This window comes from Fulmarus glacialis, unplaced genomic scaffold (assembly GCF_000690835.1).
Source record: "Fulmarus glacialis isolate BGI_N327 unplaced genomic scaffold, ASM69083v1 scaffold37259, whole genome shotgun sequence".
Taxonomy (NCBI): domain Eukaryota; kingdom Metazoa; phylum Chordata; class Aves; order Procellariiformes; family Procellariidae; genus Fulmarus; species Fulmarus glacialis.
In genome coordinates this window covers 10,390-27,331 of record NW_009235883.1, presented here as the reverse complement: position 1 = coordinate 27,331, position 16,942 = coordinate 10,390, and the positions used below count along the sequence as shown (strand labels likewise).

General features: G+C 36.3%; 1 protein-coding gene across 1 annotated transcript; it reads left to right on the top strand.

Annotated features, from left to right (window-relative positions):
• The first annotated feature begins 6 nt into the window (after window positions 1–6).
• CNOT6 (CCR4-NOT transcription complex, subunit 6) lies at window positions 7–16,636 on the top strand. The gene is made up of 11 exons (XM_009586185.1): window positions 7–115; window positions 2,742–2,928; window positions 6,735–6,820; window positions 7,819–7,923; window positions 8,010–8,078; window positions 9,536–9,693; window positions 10,204–10,358; window positions 11,350–11,504; window positions 12,466–12,696; window positions 13,459–13,661; window positions 14,351–16,636. Exons 1-11 carry the CDS (start codon window positions 43–45, stop codon window positions 14,561–14,563), a joined length of 1,635 nt encoding a protein of 544 aa, XP_009584480.1. The 5' UTR covers window positions 7–42; the 3' UTR covers window positions 14,564–16,636.
• The last annotated feature ends 306 nt before the right edge of the window (window positions 16,637–16,942 follow it).

Sequence of the window (16,942 nt, the reverse complement as noted above, 5' to 3'; positions counted from 1 at the left end):
GGAAGGCCCAAGGAAAAGTACGATCCACCTGATCCACGGAGGATGTACACAATTATGTCCTCAGAGGAAGCAGCCAATGGAAAGAAATCACACTGGGCAGAGTTGGAAATAAGTGGTAAGAAACTGAGGAATGGTCCTGAGTGATGAACTCATTGCAAGTTAAGAGTAGCCTAGTAGTATGGGCTTGGACAAGAAGTCTGGAGTGGAGTTACCTACCTTGAAGCGAGCCAGCGCACCAGCGTAGCAGCTGCCAGCTTCTGGGTCAGGGGAAGAGGCTGGGTTGGGATAACGCAGGGAGCTGTAGGAGGGGTAAGTTGAGGCAGGTGGGGAATCCTAACATGTAGGAAAGTTGCAAAGATGAAGATACGGGTGTGAGCTCTTTGTGTTTTAAGAAGATGGGGTGGGTGAGAGCATGGATTTAAGATCTAATTTGTCAAAGAAAAGAGGGTGAAGTTGGGGGTGGTATGTAGACATATGCTGTTACTTTAAGTAATGCAACAACAACGTTGTATTAGTCCATGACAGTATAGTTTCTATTGAAGCAGAAGTTTTCAGTTTAAAAGCAGTTGCAAATCTTTGCTCTGCTCTTGAGATTTAAAAAAAAAAAAAAAAAAAAAAGATTAAAAAGATCCTCCAAGAACTGTGCTAGCTCTGAGATACTATTTGACTTTTGGGTCTTTTCTTGAAAGTAAAATAATGCTCAGAATTCATAAACATGAATTCCAACTGGTGTGAGACACCAGACTCCTGATTTGTAGACTAAATTCTGATTTTGCTACATAAAGTGTGTTTATGAGGAAATGCAAGCAAGTATTTTAAGAATTTAAGAATTATTTTGTGACGTTGTAAATTTAGGCTTAAATATTTGCTTAAATATGGAGGTTCTTTAAGAGACTGCAAAAATCGCCACATGGTATTTCTAAATGACTGTTCAGTAGAGAAATTTATGGAAGGAGGAATACAAATAGAGTTCTTTGAATTGTGAAGAGTCTTTCCATCCAGATCATTGAATCTGTGTCTTGCTTCAAGTGCCACGTGCTTTAACACGTGAATAGCATTCTTTACTTGAAGGTTACAGGTGCAGAAACCTAGTTAAATGCTGCTTCAGGAATCAGCGTTATGTATCAGCATTAGGCTTGGATATCCACATGGACATCTGCTGCCTCTGCGTAACGAAATGCATTAAGTGATGGCTCTTTCCTTTTGTGCCTGGTCATCTCGCTATAGACTGATTCCAGCCAGGAGAGATGTAGGTAGCGAAGAGTGATCAGTGATGTTGATTGGAAATCCTTTCAGCTACAAGGGTTTCTTTGATCACAGTAACCTGTTTGCATTTGGGGGGGGGGGGGGGGGGAAAGGGGGGGGGGGGGGGGGTGAAAAGGTGTTAATTCAATTTTAAAAATGCAAAGAACTATTGATTTGTATTTAAAACCTTTCAAAACATTTCTTAATGAGCATTACAGTAGCATGAATCCTTTAAGAACTGTATGCATTTGCCTTGCAAAATAAAATGTGACAGTGTTCTTGTTTTATTAACGTTCACACTGTCCTTTCCTTGCAGAATACTTGGTCCTCTAATATAGAAAGCCACAAATGTTTTAATTGCTCTCATTTAAATCACTGAGCTTTTTCACTGCAAGCTTTTTTATGCCACTCGCTTTCTTATAGCTCACTGGAAATGGTACCTGTATTAAACCCCTTGTTACCAGGGACTGAGTCCCAGATACACATGTGTCAGCGTAGCTTTCCCCAGGCACTAAATATGACTTCTTTTATTTTGAAGAAAATCATTTAAGGGAAGGGATTATAATGTGTCTATGTTGGTATAACATTAACCAGATGGTTCTTAATGTTGGTGAGTCGTGGTGGGCTTTTTAAAGACTGTTGCAAGTAACTTTTTGCCTTGGAGAAACTGGTGTTGGTACTCTTCTTCTAATGCATTTGGTACAGTGAGATGACTTCTGTAAATGAAAAAGGAGCCGCTCCTGGGGGAAAAAAATCTTGGAGAGAAGAAATGTTTTGACACCTTCTGATGATATCTCACATTCCTTTCATGCGGCAATGTAAAAATCTTGATTCTGTCACACAAATCCATGTTTCCACCCTTCAGTTTATACAAAAATCATACCCTTTTTTAAAAATATCTGGCAATAGTTTATGCAGCTCTTAGTTGAATGCCAGATGGAAATCCATGTTCTTAACTAAGCATTTTAGTCACCCTAAATATAGTGCTTCTATCTGTTCTCGGCTGGATTAATGCCATAGAATAAAGATTTTTGGTTTGAAAGACGTTGCACAGAGATAAGGGGCAAACCAAAGAAGCATCTTTCATCCCAAATGTAAACTGTAATTGAAAAGAATCTGTTTCTTACACCTGTGTTAATTATTGAATTCATGGTTGGTTAGTAAATATGTCTTGTTTTGTATGGAACTTGAGAAAGACAGATGTTTAAATCTTAAGTATGGATTGGAAGAAAACAATCTAAGTGTCCCTGGCAACACCTTACATTCTCTTGTGCATTGCCAAATTTTTTCATTCTACAGAATCAGCAATTAATGGAATATTCATTGAATAAAATAATAATAATAAATAATAATAGTAAAAACCACAAAAAAACCCAAACAAAACTCCCCCTCAAGCCCCCTCCCCCCCTGCCCCTTACATACTTACAAAATGTGTAATTATTGCTAAACCTATATATTTTAAATGTTCTATTTTCTTTTGTACCTTCCTTCCACAGGGAAAGTGAGAAGCTTAAGTTCGTCATTGTGGACACTGACCCATTTGACAGCTTTGCATCTCAGTGACAATTCCTTATCCCGTATTCCTTCAGACATTGCCAAGCTTCACAATCTGGTATATCTGGACCTGTCCTCTAATAAAATTCGCAGTTTACCAGCAGAGCTCGGAAACATGGTGTCACTCAGGTATGTAAATTGTAACAGGAGTTAAAATGGTTCTTATTATCTTTGTAGCAACAGTTTAAATTTCAGGATAGTCTTTACAACCAAAAAGCATAAATAAATTCCCCCTTCCTCACTTTTTTATGTGTCTCCCTGAATACTTGGTATGGTCTGTGCAGCTATAGCAAAGCTGGCTTTTCTATGATCTCCTGTTCCGATGTATGACAGTACGGAATGAGCTTCAGAAGTGCTCAGTTTGATAGCAATCACCCATTTTACATTTTTCCAAGTCAGGTTTCCTCTCTTATGCGTCTCTTTCCAGACTCTTTTGCAAATCTTTGTTTTTCTCTAAGAAGTACTGAAGCACAAAAAAAATTGCTTTTTAACTCATAGTAAGGTAGGAAAAAGGTCAGATTAAACATTCATAATCATGCTGGCTACAATTTTTTCCTCTTCATTAATCTTTAGTAATTATTCTTAACAACAGTTCTTTATTCTGTTTATTTTATAACAACTGCAACTTGTCTAATATCATCTGCTTCCCACCTTTGCTATCATGTAACTGCATTCCTGTGCAAACTGGGGAGGAGGGAAAAAAAAAGTGTTCTAAACGCACCTTTTTTCTTTCTTCTCAATTTTACAGTGCCAAGATGTGCAAAGTTTGCATGGAATGATACCTCCTTTTGGAATTGAAACATGAATAGTGATGCCTATTTAGATTATAATTAAGGCTGCAGCATTTCACTTTGTAAAAACACTGTTATGTAAATATATAAATGATTTACATAAGAGTAAATATTTACAGGCACCATTCTTTAGCCCTTGACCCAAAGGAAGAGCCTTATCTTAGGTTTATTAGGCAGTCACCAGTAATTGCTTTCATTGCTTTAATTTCGAAGACATTTATGGACAGCTTTCTCAAATCCAGAAAACACTGAGTCTAAAAGTAACAAGAATGTTATTAGAAGTAAAGAGGAAGACAATAGGGAAATGTACTGCCAGCACAGCTCTAATGAAACTGGAAGCAAAGCAAGTTTGCACATAAAAATATTAGTCATTGCATTTTCTTCTACTTTAGAAAAGTCCCCTCTGTTGGGGAGGATTAAACTAGCTGATTAAATTGGTACTAAAAGCCCGAATTCCAGAGCAGTTAAAGTCTCAACCTTGAAGGCTGAGCAAAGGGACCTTGCTTTTTAGAGCATAATTGGCAGCTCTGTTTTGTAGTGTGTTGTATAGTTGTTTTCAGCTGTTTCAGCTGATGTAGTCTGTTCTAAAGAAAGCTTTGCATTACTGTTTCAATTAAAAGCAGTTATTAGTAACAGGTTTCTTCCCTCCTTTACCCAATCCTCAGGTATTGTGAGCCTAAATTTACTGGAATATTCTCAAGTTCATCTTTGTACTTCATTAGCATCCTTTTATTTTCATCAGTCTTTTTTCTTTTAAAATATTGCTGTAAACATAATACTCATGACATGGGGTTAGCTTAGCACTGTGTAGTCGTCAGCAGTGTCAAAAGATACTGTGCCTTCTTCCCAACGCTTTTCCCAATTTATTTTGGCTGATTCTATGAAACTTCAGCTCTTCCAAGTCCTAAGTCTCTTCTGAGTAGAGAAGGCTAAGCCTTGTGAATGTGTAGCTAAGGTCTAGGATCACACTAGTTTTCTGTTTGTGACCTAAACGTAACACTTGAATCCAGATCTCTAGATGTGAAAAGCTAATGCACTAATCCACTGCACTCTCTGTCCTCAGTAATTGCAGCTGATCCATGATTTCTTTTCACTGGGGTGAAAGTGAAGAAAAACCCGTAAGTGCATCCTACATGATGGCGCTCTGCAGGTCTCAGCTGTGCTGGAGTTTTATGTTTCAGGCTGGCTCTTATTGCAGACACTTCCCATAGCTTCTGGGAAGTTGTTCAAACTAACAGTAATTCAACACTGGGCATTGCTGATATCCTGAGTCACAGAAATCATTTCTACTCTCACACTTGAGAATTGATAACAGGTCTTCCAGCTCCCACATCTGGAGCTCTGGGTTTGGTCTGGTATGGCAAAGCTTGCCTAAGGCTCCGTGCGTCTCCCTTTTTACTGCAGGTACTTGAAGAAAGAGGTGTCAGAGAGAGCAGTAACGTTTCTGATCTTTGCGGAAAGAGGAGAAAAAATAAACACTGTAAGATGTTATCTTGGAAAGCTCAGCTGTAAAACAGATTCTCTTGATATGCTTGAAAGAACTAGTGGGATTTGCTGTGATCCCCTTTGCTGTGTAGAGGGGGTGGGTTCCGCGAAGGCAGGGATCATTAGAGAAAATAATTCTTTCATCCAACAGAGAAAGTGTAATGATAGCTACTACTGTGCCATTCTTCCAGCTCAGTGTTTTTCCTCTAGAAGAATTTAGTATATTTTTTTCTAATTCATACATAACTTTTTTTAGACTTCAGCAGTGCTTTGAAAAACTCCTGGGGAAGAAGTAGCTTCCTAAAGAATAAACTAGTAGCTTTAATATCATATAGAATAATAGCCATTTACATCTCAAATGTCTATGGAAGTGCTGAGAACTAGTGGAGATGTTGATTTTTTTTTTTTTTTTTTTTTCCCCCCCCCCATCCACTTTTCTACCTGCCATGTGCCTCCTTCATACTTAGAAACCCTAGAATGACACAGTGGGCTTCTGCGTTTCTCTCTAAAATATGTGCTTTTGTCTATGGGATTTTATATTGGGGGAAAAAAAAAAACCAGTATGTTATAGTCTGGCAATCAGTTGAGTAATGACTTGACATTTCTAGATAACCCAGTGAAATAAAAAGAAAGTCCCCTCCTGTATCTTCTTCCGCTATTCCACACCCCAGAGTGTCTCTAAAACAAGCCACTTTACTTTTGCCAAGGTTTCTAAGTACACAGTGAAGTGGAGAGAATTTCTCAAGAAGTCCTTGTTAGGGAAGAACCAGGCAGAGTTTACCCTTGAAATGCAAGGCTAGAAGAAAAGTTGTGTCTCTTTGCTTCAAATGCTGTCTTGTAGAACTCTAAAAGAGCTAAGGTAACTCTGGGCATCCAGGTTTCCTTTATTTTTTTTTTCCCCACCTTTTTTGTTGCTCCCAAATACTTTTCAAGTCTCTAGGCACCAAGTTGTAAACACTTTGAAGTAGCAACTTTATATTGAATATGGTGAGGAGAGTCTTCATTGCTTAGATGGGAATGCGTTTAAGAAAGTGAAAAGCTCCTAACAAGTCCATTTTCTCTGCCCAGTTTGTTGGGATATCAGAATTCAGGACATGAATTCTGTTCCTGTCTGCATATTGTTTTCGTAAGTTAAAAAGCATGTATTTTGTCTTAACACTGAAATTACAAAAAAAAAAACCACAATAGAAAATTACTATTATAAATGACTATTACATGGTAATATCACAGCTCTAATCGTACTGCCATGATCCTGGATTTTTTGCTTATTTGTTTACTGGGATATAATTTCCCTTTATTTGGCCTTTAATCATAGCTGAACTGTTTCATGGTCTGGTTTGTCAGAGCTGTTAGTGCTTCATCACTTGTAGTTAATAAAGTATTTAATTATTGCTAATGTTTACAAAATTTCTGACTTTTTAAAATTAACTTGCCAAACAGCTAGTTCCCTCTGTACTTCAATGTAATATGTATTTTCTCTATGTGTGTGTGTTTGAGTACAGCAGGATTTCCCTGACTATTGCTGTTTAGTCTTTGAGTTTTTCAATGTTGTGGTTTGCTAGTATATTGTTTCTCTTTTAGTTAAACTTCTTGTACTACACTGCTGAAGACAAACGTTGGTCTGTTTTCAGCCCTACATGATTCTTGCTCTGTCTACAGGGAACTACATTTAAATAACAACCTGTTACGAGTTTTACCTTTTGAGCTGGGAAAACTGTTCCAGTTACAGACTTTGGGTCTGAAAGGTATTACTACTTTTTGTTGGTATCCGTGCTTTGTTTAATGATATCGCTTCTGAGATGTAATGGCTGTAGACTGTTAGTGCTTAAGATGTTACTGGATAGCAATCCCAGATGTAGCTACTTGCTCCATGTTTATAAATACTGTTATTTAGGGATTATTTAAAGAAAGAAAAAGAACGAGTTTGGCGAAGCACTCCACATATAAAGAGGTTTGTTTCTCTTTCTGCAGAGTGAGCGGAAGCTTTCTGTTGCTTGCATCAGGGTTGGATACAGTGCTGCTTTAACTAAGAAATAGTCTGCAGTTAACTGTAGGTATTCAACTCCAACCAAGAAGGGAATGTGCTTTGTACTGCTGTAGGGTACTGTGCTGTTTATGCAAGCAGCAATTTAAATCTTTTTCCAATTTTTTTTTCTCTGAACTGTATGGATTCTAGCTATAAAATTGCTGTCATAAACTTGTGTCATAAAATCAGGAGCACTGAATGATGCAATACCTCTAAACACTGTTAAGTCTCAAAAGTCAGTTTTTCTCACCCTTCAGACTAGATAATTGCAATGCGCATTGTCCATGAAAACTTTTACAATCTGCTTATGCGTTTGGCAGATGGTAGGCTCTCTACTCAGATATGACTGGCAAATAAACTGGTGGTGGATGTTTCACTTGCGTTGAGCAAAGTGAGCAGAGGTGGCTCCTGCGTTTGGCCTCATCAGCTCTGCCTGCATGTTGTACCGCCAGCTCTTCACTACTGCCAGATCCAAGGACCGCCCTTGGGGTGGTCAGTCAGAAGAGAGACGCAAGAGGGGATGTGGTTAACTTCACTAGAGCTATTCACACATCTAGTGTTTTGTGGGATCGAAGACCTGAGATTTGAAACCTCTGAGTAGTTCATAGTAGATGAACATAGTAGGTCTTTCTCAGAGATGCCAGCTTTAAACACTGATACGTAAGTTCATAATGGTTCTGTTTATTTTCTTCAATATTTCTGTAAATGTGTTTGCAGGAAATCCACTTACACAGGATATTCTGAACCTTTATCAGGAACCAGATGGGACACGAAGGCTACTGAACTATTTGCTTGATAATTTGGCAGGTACTGCAAAAAGAAGTAAGTGATCATTCTTAAAACATTTATTTCTGCTGTGTAAAATAAATGGGATTATCACTTGTTGTATCTCTAAAATGTTCCCATAGTTTCAACAGAACAACCACCTCCAAGATCTTGGATTATGTTGCAAGAACCAGACCGTACAAGACCAACAGGTACTCTAACACTTCTCTTTCCCCCCCCTTGCCCCCCCTCCCCTGTTACAACAGCTGTGGATCTCTACTATCTGTTTAAAATTTTTTGGTGCTGAAATTAACCAATCATCTGTTGCAGTGCTGACCAGCCAGCTGAAGTAGTTCTATCTCAATTGGCACACCTGTTCCAGATATACCCATCTTTTCCTATAAAGTAATTTCTTTTTAATTAATGTCCTCCTCACAGGAATTGAAACTGTTGTCCACAATTAGTTAAATAGTTGAATCATAACAGGCTTAATTGAACATTTGCTGAAGAATAAAAAAATGGAAGAACATGAACATAATTTCCCAAAAATGTAGAATTTTTTCTTTCAAGTAACCAATTTAAGTAACCAAAGTATCATCTTTGTTTCAGCACTGTTCTTGCTGTTGGGATTCAGGTCATATTTAATTGTTTACTCATTTTTTCTGCATGAATTGTCTAAAATACAGCCTTTTTTATTTACCTGCACACCAAAAATCTTAGCATATTTCTCAATTGCAGTGTCCTTTCTTTAAGGAGTGATGTACATTACTTTCCCCTATTAATTTTATTAAGGCAGTTGCTTCAAAGATCGTGATGTTAATGCAGCTTGTCTTTTTACTGTCATCTATTTATTTTCAAAATGCTGAGCTTTGACCCCCAATCAGCCCGAGATTGTTGCCTCCACTTGCTAACTCTTCAAACAACTATCTTGTTTCTTTTTCCTGAGTTGTATTGAGAGGAGCTCCCAATAAGCTTCCAAGATTCTCATTATTGTACTGCAAATTCCTTAGTGCTTTTTAAAAATAAACAAAAAAACCCAACAAAACAAAACCAAAAATCTATGCTGCTGGATTACCTGTCAAGTTGCCCCAACCTGTCTCATTATCACCCCTGTTCCAAATGAATACAGAGAGTAGATGTTTCTTGTCTTTACACCCAAATTGTAAGCTTTCTGAGGTGGAAACATTTGGAGTTTTATTTTGCCCATACTTTTTCATTGTGCGAAGGGATCCTTACCCTGCCTGTGGATCTGTTACTGTTCCTGGTGGTAATAATTAAGGAAAATACTGAATAATTTGCAAATCTTTGTATAGCTAGCGAATGTAAGTGTTCAAATACACTTACCTTGTTTTAAGCTTTTCACAGTAGAGCACCACTTAGCAGACAAATGTACTTCATGCTATTTACTGCATTAACCATATAAAGAGGGAGTTTGGTTTTTGTTTTCTAATTAAATGCTAGAAGACAGCTGCCATAAGTCCAAACTTGTAATTTATCTTCTTAGAAGGACTAACAATTTTTTTTAGCACACACGTGCTGTGTTGTGGTTGAAGAAAATGAAGCATGAATTCATAAATTTGCAGAAGACAAAAGTGAAAAATATAATTTCATATATATTTTTTGTTGTTGTTAAATATATCAGTGTGTAAGTAAAAATATTGTTCTGCAGCCTTGTTTTCTGTCATGTGTTACAACGTACTCTGTGATAAATATGCTACCCGGCAGCTGTATGGCTATTGTCCATCTTGGGCATTGAACTGGGAATACAGAAAAAAAGCCATTATGCAGGAAATCCTGAGCTGCAATGCGGACATCGTAAGTCTTCAGGTAAAAGATATACTATTATTTCTTTTCCTTTTCTATTCCCATGTGCTGGTTTCTCTATATTAAATGTATTTACAGTAAACGGTCTGTTTTCAAAACCTTCTGAAAACAAAAGAAAAAAGAAGTGGTGTTTAGAACATTATTTGTTGCTTGACATCAAAAGAATGCTTTTCAGCCCACACAGTTGGAATGTGAACCAGCAGCTGCTGATCAAAGAGATGTATATGGGGGTGTCTTTGTGCCTGCGTATGTATGTGGGGCTATAATTGACACATTTTCAAATAAAAGGCTCGAGATAATCATAACTCTGGGAATTACAGAGATTTATTTATATTTTCTTAAAATAGAGATATTGCTCTGAAATTTGCATTCTCTGATGTACTTAATTCTTACAATTTTTTTTCCTTAAATCTAATTTGAAAGTGATTTACACTTCTGAAGAGTCTAAATAATACCAGTCTTCTGTGTTTTGATAGTAGTACATTCATGCTGTGCTGTCTTACAACTTTATAGGAGGTTGAAACGGAACAGTACTACAGTTTTTTCCTGGTAGAATTGAAAGAACGTGGCTACAATGGATTCTTCAGTCCAAAATCTAGAGCTAGGACAATGTCGGAACAGGAAAGAAAACATGTTGATGGTTGTGCAATATTTTTCAAAACAGAAAAGTAAGTGATGTGTTTTGCAAAGCCTTCTGTTGTGTCTTGCGCTCTTTCACGTAATTTCTCAGGTCAGTCTATGGCTCAAACAGTTTGGCATTAGTCACCCTTTTTGTAGCTGTTCAGTGTTTCTTACAGAGCATTCCTGTCATTAGAAATAATGGTCTGTATGAGAGAAATAATTCTGTGCGTAACTAGCAACAGAAAATTTTACCCTGAAATTTTGTTTAAGCTGAAATTTCATTCTGTTAAAGCAATGCAGGTTAGGAGTTCACTAAATTATACTTCCAATTGTTGAGTGTGTGTGTCCCAACCATTAGGTGTTAATAATGAAAAATTAAGCAAATGTCTTATTTTCTTGCTTTTTTTAAGTAAAGGAATTGATAATCCCCAGAATTGCTGAAATAAGACCTCAGATTACATTGACTTTTTGATACATTAGCCTTCTGATAAAGCAGAGGGCAAGGCACTTAACATCACTGCTCGCTTCTGAAAAAAAGCCATTATTTAAGAGCTGCAGCATTTACTGATTGTGTCATATTGTACTTGTACAACTGTTTGGATATGAGGGTAATAATTTCCCTTCCTCCTCCTGCTTCCTTTCCTTTGTGTTCACAAGTAAATGTAGGTGCCAGGTTTGTTACCATTTGGCTCGGAAAAATTACTTAGTCCCTCTCTATTAAACCTGCATCTTGGAACTAGAAACTGGTGCAGAATTAGAAACAAGCACTCTTTTTCTATGGTGTTTCTCTCTCTCTCTCTCTCTCTCTCTCTCTCTCTCTCTCTCTCTCATCTTTTAATTGAAGTTAGTATACAAATATCTGAAAATTGCTAGGAAAACTATACTTTGAGTTCATCTTAGGATTTTATGAAATTACGTGATTGGATGAGATTTTGACATCATAAAAGTGTTTGAGCTTTAATTAAAAGGAGAATGATCTGTAACATTTCCTTTTGTATCTGGCTGCTGAAAAAACCATATATGATGTTTCTCTTTCAGATTTACTTTGGTTCAAAAACATACTGTTGAGTTCAATCAACTAGCTATGGCAAACTCGGAAGGTTCGGAAGCTATGCTGAACAGAGTTATGACAAAAGATAACATTGGAGTTGCTGTGTTGTTAGAACTGCGAAAGGAATTGATAGAAATGTCATGTAAGTCCTATTTAGTTTAATTTTTTAATAGATTGTATTTTGTAAACGAAAAAATTAACTTTTGTTATAGTAAACCAGAGAAACTAGGTTCTACAGATGAGTATAATTTTGCACATTGTATGCTCAGACAAATTTATTTCCAAAGAGGATTTGGGGAAAAGTCGTATTGCTTAAACGATGAAGACTTTTTTTCCACTTATGCCTTTTTGCTTAAAAAATACAAAGACTCGAGTTTGAGTGATTTTTGCTTGGAGCTATGTACAAGTATCAAAGAGTCAGTTGGTGTTAGTCGGGTGTTTCTGGGTCATGTATCTGCATCATTTTAGCTTGTTATTTTCTTCACTGTCATGCTTATACAACCTGCTTGTTCTGCCCTGTCATTCTTAATTTGGGAAATGTGAATTGGCTTTATAAGTATCGCAGTGGGTACCTACTCAACCTGTGTTATGTTTATCCAAGTGATACTTTATTAATTCAAATTCTATCAAACAAGCCTTTTAAGAAGCACTTCTAGCGCGAAGTAACTTATAACATGGATAACTTAAAATTCAGAGCTCATTGCCTGATAAGATATGAGCAATGCCTGTTTACCCTCACAACCTGAGGAAGACTGTTCTAATTTTTTAGAACTACGCTATTTGCCTGTCATTAGGATTATCTGTTTTTTATGGTAATCCACAGTATTCTTAAATATGTAAGCATTACCTGTAACAGGATAGTCTGTCTGTTAATGGTCTTGAATGTGAAACACAATTATTCCTAATGCTTTATATCAACTAAAACACTTAGTAGATGTAAAAGGAGTTGTATGACCCTCTTAAACTAAATGGTATTAACCCTCTTCAGGTTATACCGATATTTTATTTTATTTTTTCCTCCCCTCAAACGTCTTGTTTAAAATTCAATAGTAGTGTTTTTTGTTGCTGACCATGTAAGGTAAATAATTGATTTTAAATTCTAGCTGGAAAGCCACATCTTGGGATGGAAAAGCAGCTAGTTCTTGTAGCTAATGCACATATGCATTGGGACCCAGATTATTCTGATGTGAAGCTGGTTCAGACTATGATGTTCCTGTCCGAGGTAAAGAACATTATTGATAAAGCTTCTCGTAGTCTCAAACCTGGTGTTTCGGGAGAACTTGGAACCATTCCACTTGTACTGTGTGCAGATCTCAATTCTCTACCAGACTCCGGTAAGATTTCTATTTCTTATGGGTTTTTTAGACTGTTCCAAGTATGTAACAATTTAAATTTTAAGGTCTCATTTTTAAAGGAGTTTTCAACTTAGAGAATACGTTGTTTAATATCATAAGCTCTAGAGGTCCTAAGAAAATAGAAGGAAGAGAGAAAAGATAGCACTGTTTCTTTTGTGAGTGACCTTATTGCATATGCAGTAGTATAGCTATGTATGGTCTTTCAGAAACATTTTCATTGTTATCTTACAATACAGGTATGGAAAGGAAGAAAATATCTTTCAAAAATAACTTGTGAATTTGGCTTTGCAGCCTCTTTAAAGTTAACTTTGTCTGAAGTAGTGTTAAAGAAGTTGGCTTTTTTTGCAACAATTTAGCCAAAGAACGATGAAAGCCAAGATTTGAGCATAGAGACGAGGAGAAGAGGAAGCTGTGTAGCTAGCACCTATAGAATTTTACTTCCACTTTTTTCATCTTTCCCCCAGTCAGTCTGTTCCTAATTAACCTTCTATTTTTTTCTAATCAAAGCGTGTCTCTTTTTGTTCTAGGTGACAGTCTCTTTTTGTTCTAGGTGACATTTGCTCTTGACATACACATTGTCTTGAAATACTTTATAAGAATTACTGTGACTATATTGTATACGTGTTAAGGTTTTGCTTTTATAATGCATAAGGTTGCATGTATGACTCAAAGTAATCTGCACACACTTACTTGCTGAATGCTTGTTAATACCTTCTTGTGTGTATGTGTGTCTCCTAATAGGTGTTGTTGAGTACTTGAGCACTGGTGGAGTGGAAACAAACCACAAAGATTTTAAGGAACTGAGATACAATGAAAGTCTTACTAACTTCAGCTGTAATGGGAAAAATGGAACAACAAATGGAAGAATTACACATGGTTTCAAGTTGAAGAGTGCCTATGAGAACGGTCTAATGCCTTATACAAATTACACATTTGACTTCAAGGTAAAGACTTGGCTGATACTTTGAAAAAGTTTTCCGTTTTGAAGTTTAACTAATGTGATTTGCTGTACGAAATTGTTTAACAAAGAAGCTAATCCTAATTGGTTAGCTAACAGTAAATTCACCAAGTTTATATTTAAAACATAGCAAACTAGAGCGCCCAACACTTCAGTCTCCTAGAAACCAAATTTTCCTTTTTCTTGTTAGTAACCTGTTATAGATTTGCAAGAGCTGGGGTGCTGTTAACCTTCCCTGTAAATAGGAAGACTTTGTATTTTAATACTCCAAGCTAAATGAAATAGTACAACAGGGACTCTTAAGCTGTCAACTGCAAGGAAATAATCCATGGTGCTACTGGAAAACTCTCAGTGCTCCATTCCCCAGGGGAAGCAAAAATGATTCTTTTCCTCTTCAAAATCAGAAGAATGTGATTTGAAGCTTTGTAGAAGGTGGGAAATTACAACCCACAAAAGCAGAGCAGAAGTGATACTTCTTCTTTTGTTTTCCTAATCTATATTGAGCAACCCATGGGATACAGGAAGCAGAAGTCTCCTAAGTCGATGATGTGCTGTGGAGAAGGAATGGTAGCATTTCTGTTACTTGTATTACTGAGCTCACCTTATTTGTTTGGAACAATACCTTGAGTCAAGAATATATACTAATAACCGATTTTATTTCTTTTCTTGTTTTAGGGTATTATTGACTACATCTTCTACTCTAAACCTCAGCTAAACATACTTGGCATTCTTGGACCTTTGGATCATCATTGGTTAATAGAGAACAATATAAGTGGTTGTCCACATCCACTCATCCCTTCTGACCACTTCTCACTTTTTGCACAACTGGAGCTTTTGCTGCCTTTCCTGCCTCCTGTAAATGGAATCCATCTCCCTGGCAGGAGGTAGTCAAGTACATTTTAGAGGGCAACCTCAATCTAACTTGTACAATTGTAAAATCTGAATATAGAGGAGTGAGGTATGGCCAACAGGGATTTTTTTTCTTAATAATCTTAATCTTAAATCTAATTATTTGCTAAAGACATAGTAAAAGCCAGGTGCTATCAACAGACACAATTCTGAGCCCAATATACTTTGTATACTGTTCAACAGTGATTGGTGCGTTTGCACCTTTCTTTAATACGTTACAATTAACCTTCTTGTTTCTTTTATCCAACGTGACGTTTTCATGCCTTGAAATAGGGAATTGTTATACAGTATATTCTCTTTGCACAGTTATCTGTAGCACTACTTTTTGAGGCCAGTAGGAACATCCACAGAACATTCTTCCGTACTTCACTCCCTCCTTTTTCAGACTTGTTTGTAAAATATAGAATTTGAATTTAGCCTTTATTGATTGTATATGAACAACAGAAAACCTGATTTATGAGATTTTGTACTTTAAAAAAAGAAAAATCAGATTTGGAAAATGATTGTATTGTAAACTAAGGCTAAATTTTTATCTGTTTTCATGTGTTATAAAGGCCAGCTTGTAAAAGAGGTTGTCACAGGTTTTCTCTGCTAATGATTTGCACTGTTAGGGTTTCGTTAGCCCTTTTGTACTACTTTTTATGTTCAATTGAGAACTTTGCTTTTAAAATCCAAATCTATAAAATCTTAATATCTTACAGAGATAACTAAATACATTCTGTCTATTTCTGATTAAAAAAAAAAAAGCAAAGCATAGAGTTCTCGCAGAACAGATAAGCTAAGCAGTGAATATAAGTAGACCTGTATGGATTGAAAGTTATTGCTGATGTGTATACACTCAGATATTTTTCTCATCTCTAACTTTTGAAGTAAAATTTAGGGATACTTGTGTACAGCTTCTTCATTTCTGTTTTAAATACTTGTCCTATCTCCACTGTGCCTGCTTAAATTTGTTCTCAACTAGCACTGCCTGTGCATGCAGAGAGATCCTGTGCATCCTCTTTTATTTTTTTAAATAATGTTAACACTTGTGAAAATTTTATGAAGATACTTTTGTATAAGCTGTGGCATCTTTTTTTCCTTTGTGAAGCATTGAATATCACACTTTTTGAACATGTTCAGGTTATGGGTACACAGTTTCTAGCTTCTAATACCCATGCACTGCTTCTTTCAGTGTCATTGCACAGTGCCGTTTTTCCCACTAAGAATTACTATCATGTGAATTCTCTTTCGTTTAAGTGTGTTCCTCAGTTTCAGAAAGTATAATTCCTTGAAGAAAAAAACCCAACCCTACATTTTCTATTGATGAAGCAGTGTAAAATAAATGCGTTTTCAACACAGGTCCCAAAGACAATTCTTCAGATCATTTTTTTAAAGTGACCAAGTCTTATTTTAAAGTGTTAAGCAAGACTAAAGTTACAGTGTACCCTCAGTGCCATTTGTGTCATGAAGCCAAGTATATAACAGCTTACAAATTTACCTTGTCTATTTGTACCTAAAAGGGAGAATTTATCATCTCCTTAAACTAATACAACTTGAATAATCAATGTAAAAAAAAAAAAAAAAAAAAAAAAATTGAGATAGAGAGCTTGGTCTTAAACAGCTTTTGTTTCAGCTGCGGGCAGGGAAGCAAAAGGACACTGAGCATTAAGAGAAAACTTTCTAAATATTGTTAATTTTTATATATAAGAGAGTGGATTGGTAATAATGATTCAAAATTTTTATTGAAAAGTAGTCAGCACATAAGTGTGCTCAAACCGTTCTGTTTTAAGCTGAAAGTAAAAATTGCAAACAGTTTGGATATGTAAAATGTACATTTTAAAATTTCAATAGGAGAAATTTTGATCTTGAATCCTTGTCTGGGACCTGATCTCTTGGGGTTATTTTGGTTTGGTTTTAGTTGTGAAAACACCAAACATGTCCAGTTTATAATCAGTACATTGAAATGCTGGTAGTATTGCTGTAGTAGACTTAACGCGTAGTGTTACTTTTTTTCTGTTTGTTTTTTTGGGTTTTTTTGTAAAGTGTGAATAAAAGGTGTTTTACTCATGTTTCCTTAATGATGTCTTGGTAATGTACATCATGACAATTTCCAGTGATGATGAGCCAATTTAGCTTGTCAAACTGAGCAAACTATTTTTCTTTTCTGATCTCTGGATTGCGTATGAGTCCAGAAAGCTTTACAGAAGGGGAAGGGAAGCACTTACTCATTTTGTATTTCTTAGAGGGGGATAATTTACTTTAATAGATGCTGGAGCTTGAGTGCACTTGTTAGATTCTAAAGGTTTGAGCTTTATCCAATATGTGTTCTCCTGTATTGCTTAGTCTTAAAAAATATTTGAATTTATGACAGCATGT

Coding starts and splice junctions, on each gene's coding strand:
- CNOT6 (XM_009586185.1), top strand. CDS start 43: ATGTACACAATTATGTCCTCAGAGGAAGCAGCCAATGGAAAGAAATCA. Junction 11,505..12,465: donor GGAATTGATAGAAATGTCAT/GTAAGTCCTATT, acceptor TTTAAATTCTAG/CTGGAAAGCCACATCTTGGG. Junction 12,697..13,458: donor CAATTCTCTACCAGACTCCG/GTAAGATTTCTA, acceptor GTCTCCTAATAG/GTGTTGTTGAGTACTTGAGC.